Source organism: Poecilia reticulata, linkage group LG12, assembly GCF_000633615.1.
Source record: "Poecilia reticulata strain Guanapo linkage group LG12, Guppy_female_1.0+MT, whole genome shotgun sequence".
In the NCBI taxonomy this organism is placed as follows: Eukaryota; Metazoa; Chordata; class Actinopteri; order Cyprinodontiformes; family Poeciliidae; genus Poecilia; species Poecilia reticulata.
The window spans coordinates 9,658,912-9,660,589 of NC_024342.1; the positions used below are offsets into that span (position 1 = coordinate 9,658,912).

The 1,678-nt window shown below is 41.4% G+C and overlaps 1 protein-coding gene across 2 annotated transcripts in view; it reads right to left on the reverse strand.

Moving 5' to 3' along the window:
- The window catches only part of plpp1a (phospholipid phosphatase 1a), a 17,369-nt gene extending 16,561 nt beyond the window's left edge, over positions 1–808 (reverse strand). The window contains exon 1 of one of the 2 annotated variants that reach the window (XM_008423757.2): positions 218–808. In XM_008423757.2, coding sequence (XP_008421979.1) covers positions 218–275 — 58 coding nt within the window. In that variant the 5' untranslated portion in view covers positions 276–808. The remainder of the gene's footprint in view (positions 1–217) is intronic. The other variant, XM_008423756.2, reaches the window with a different exon arrangement.
- Positions 809–1,678: the final 870 nt, after the last annotated feature.

Sequence of the window (1,678 nt, forward strand, 5' to 3'; positions counted from 1 at the left end):
TATATATAGCTATATATAAAGATCAGACGATATAAAAATGTTTTTGTTAAGTGGCTTATATATAAGTACAGTCCTGGACAGTCACCACTCCCTTCACAAGATAGTAAGCTGTTAAATGCTCCAAAAGAAGGATTAAAGCCACACACACAAATCAGCTTATATCATTAACAGGGCAGCAAATAGCCCACAACAGTGAATGAAATGTTTAAACACATACCTAGAATTAGACAGACTAAATCGAGCAGGACAAAAAGGATTCCTCTGGCCTCAAACATGTTGACTCCTCTCCGTCTGGGTGCAGAGTCCCTGTCTCTGTCCGTGTGCTGCCTCTGCTGCGCTTTAATAACCCTCAAAGGTGGATGCTCCTCCTCGCAGCGCAGTTACTCCTACTGCTCCGGCTGTCGTTGTTTTTCACTCGGTCAGTAAGGATAAAAAAAAAAAAAAAAAAAAGGGGGACCCGCGGCAGCAAATGGTCCTTAAAATATCACAATAAAAACGTAAGAAACTACCGGGTCCACAGGAGAGCTGTTTACATATGAGGCGGCGGATGCCGCTTAGCTGCAGTTGTCGCTCTTCTTGTTGGGTGGTGGTGAAGTGCAGCTCTGCCAACAACAGAGCCGGAGCTTCATTGTGATTTCACAGCTGCTACGAGCTTTTAAATAAAACAGCTCACTCTCATGAGGGGCCCGGTCATTTGGACGGACACCTGTCCCGTGACGACGTCTGCAGCCAGTGAAATATGATCCGAAAGCCGAGCCGAAAAGCTGCGAAGACCTCAGTGGCTGCAGCAGGCCATGGTGCTGCCTTCACGTACCGGAGAGGAGTCCGTAAATAAGGCGGATTCATTTCTGCATTCATGTAGCGTCGGCAGAGTGGGAAAAATGCATATTCCTCCACGGTTTTCACACTGGGGTCCTGGTAAATGGTTATAACATTTTCCCTGCAGTAACTCTCTTTGCGTTTTTATATATGCATAATCATATGTAGTGTCCCATTAACAAACAAACAAACAAACAAACAAAAAAAAAGCACATTAACAACACAGTAATGCTAAATACCTTTTTTCAAATGTTACGACCATTAAATCTACCTCATTTGACTTTTTTTGCCAATCCTCATTATGGTTCTAAGCCAAAACCCCTTTATTGCATTTTTCAATGATAAGAGAGGCAGTGTGCTCCTAAGGCCCCTGTTAGCAATAAAAAATTTTTTTTCTGTGATCACATATTTACATAGCTTCAGGGTCTGTCTGCGCTCAGAGCTGGGAATGACAGCCTACACACTTAGCAATACACGCCAAAAATTATTTATCTCAGTTTTATTCATTACCTCAATAACAACGAACAAACAAGTTCACAAACACACTACGTGTGCCAATGGTTCATGAAGATATAAACTATCAGAAGTTCTTGTATCAAATGAGTTTATGTTAACCATCTTCACTAAATTAGATGTGAGCTGCAGCCTATTAAACCAAGGCAATATTGTTGATTTTCTGACTAGAAACCTTCCAAAACTAATGTCTGAGAACAATAAATATGCCGAAGTGAGTCGTTTTGGGCCACAGAACATTTTTCAGGGATTTTATATGCTTGCAGAAACATTTGCCTAGTTCTGACATCGTCAACACACTTACCAGTAAGCAGTTTGTTGTCCATTTGATTTTATACTGGGATAT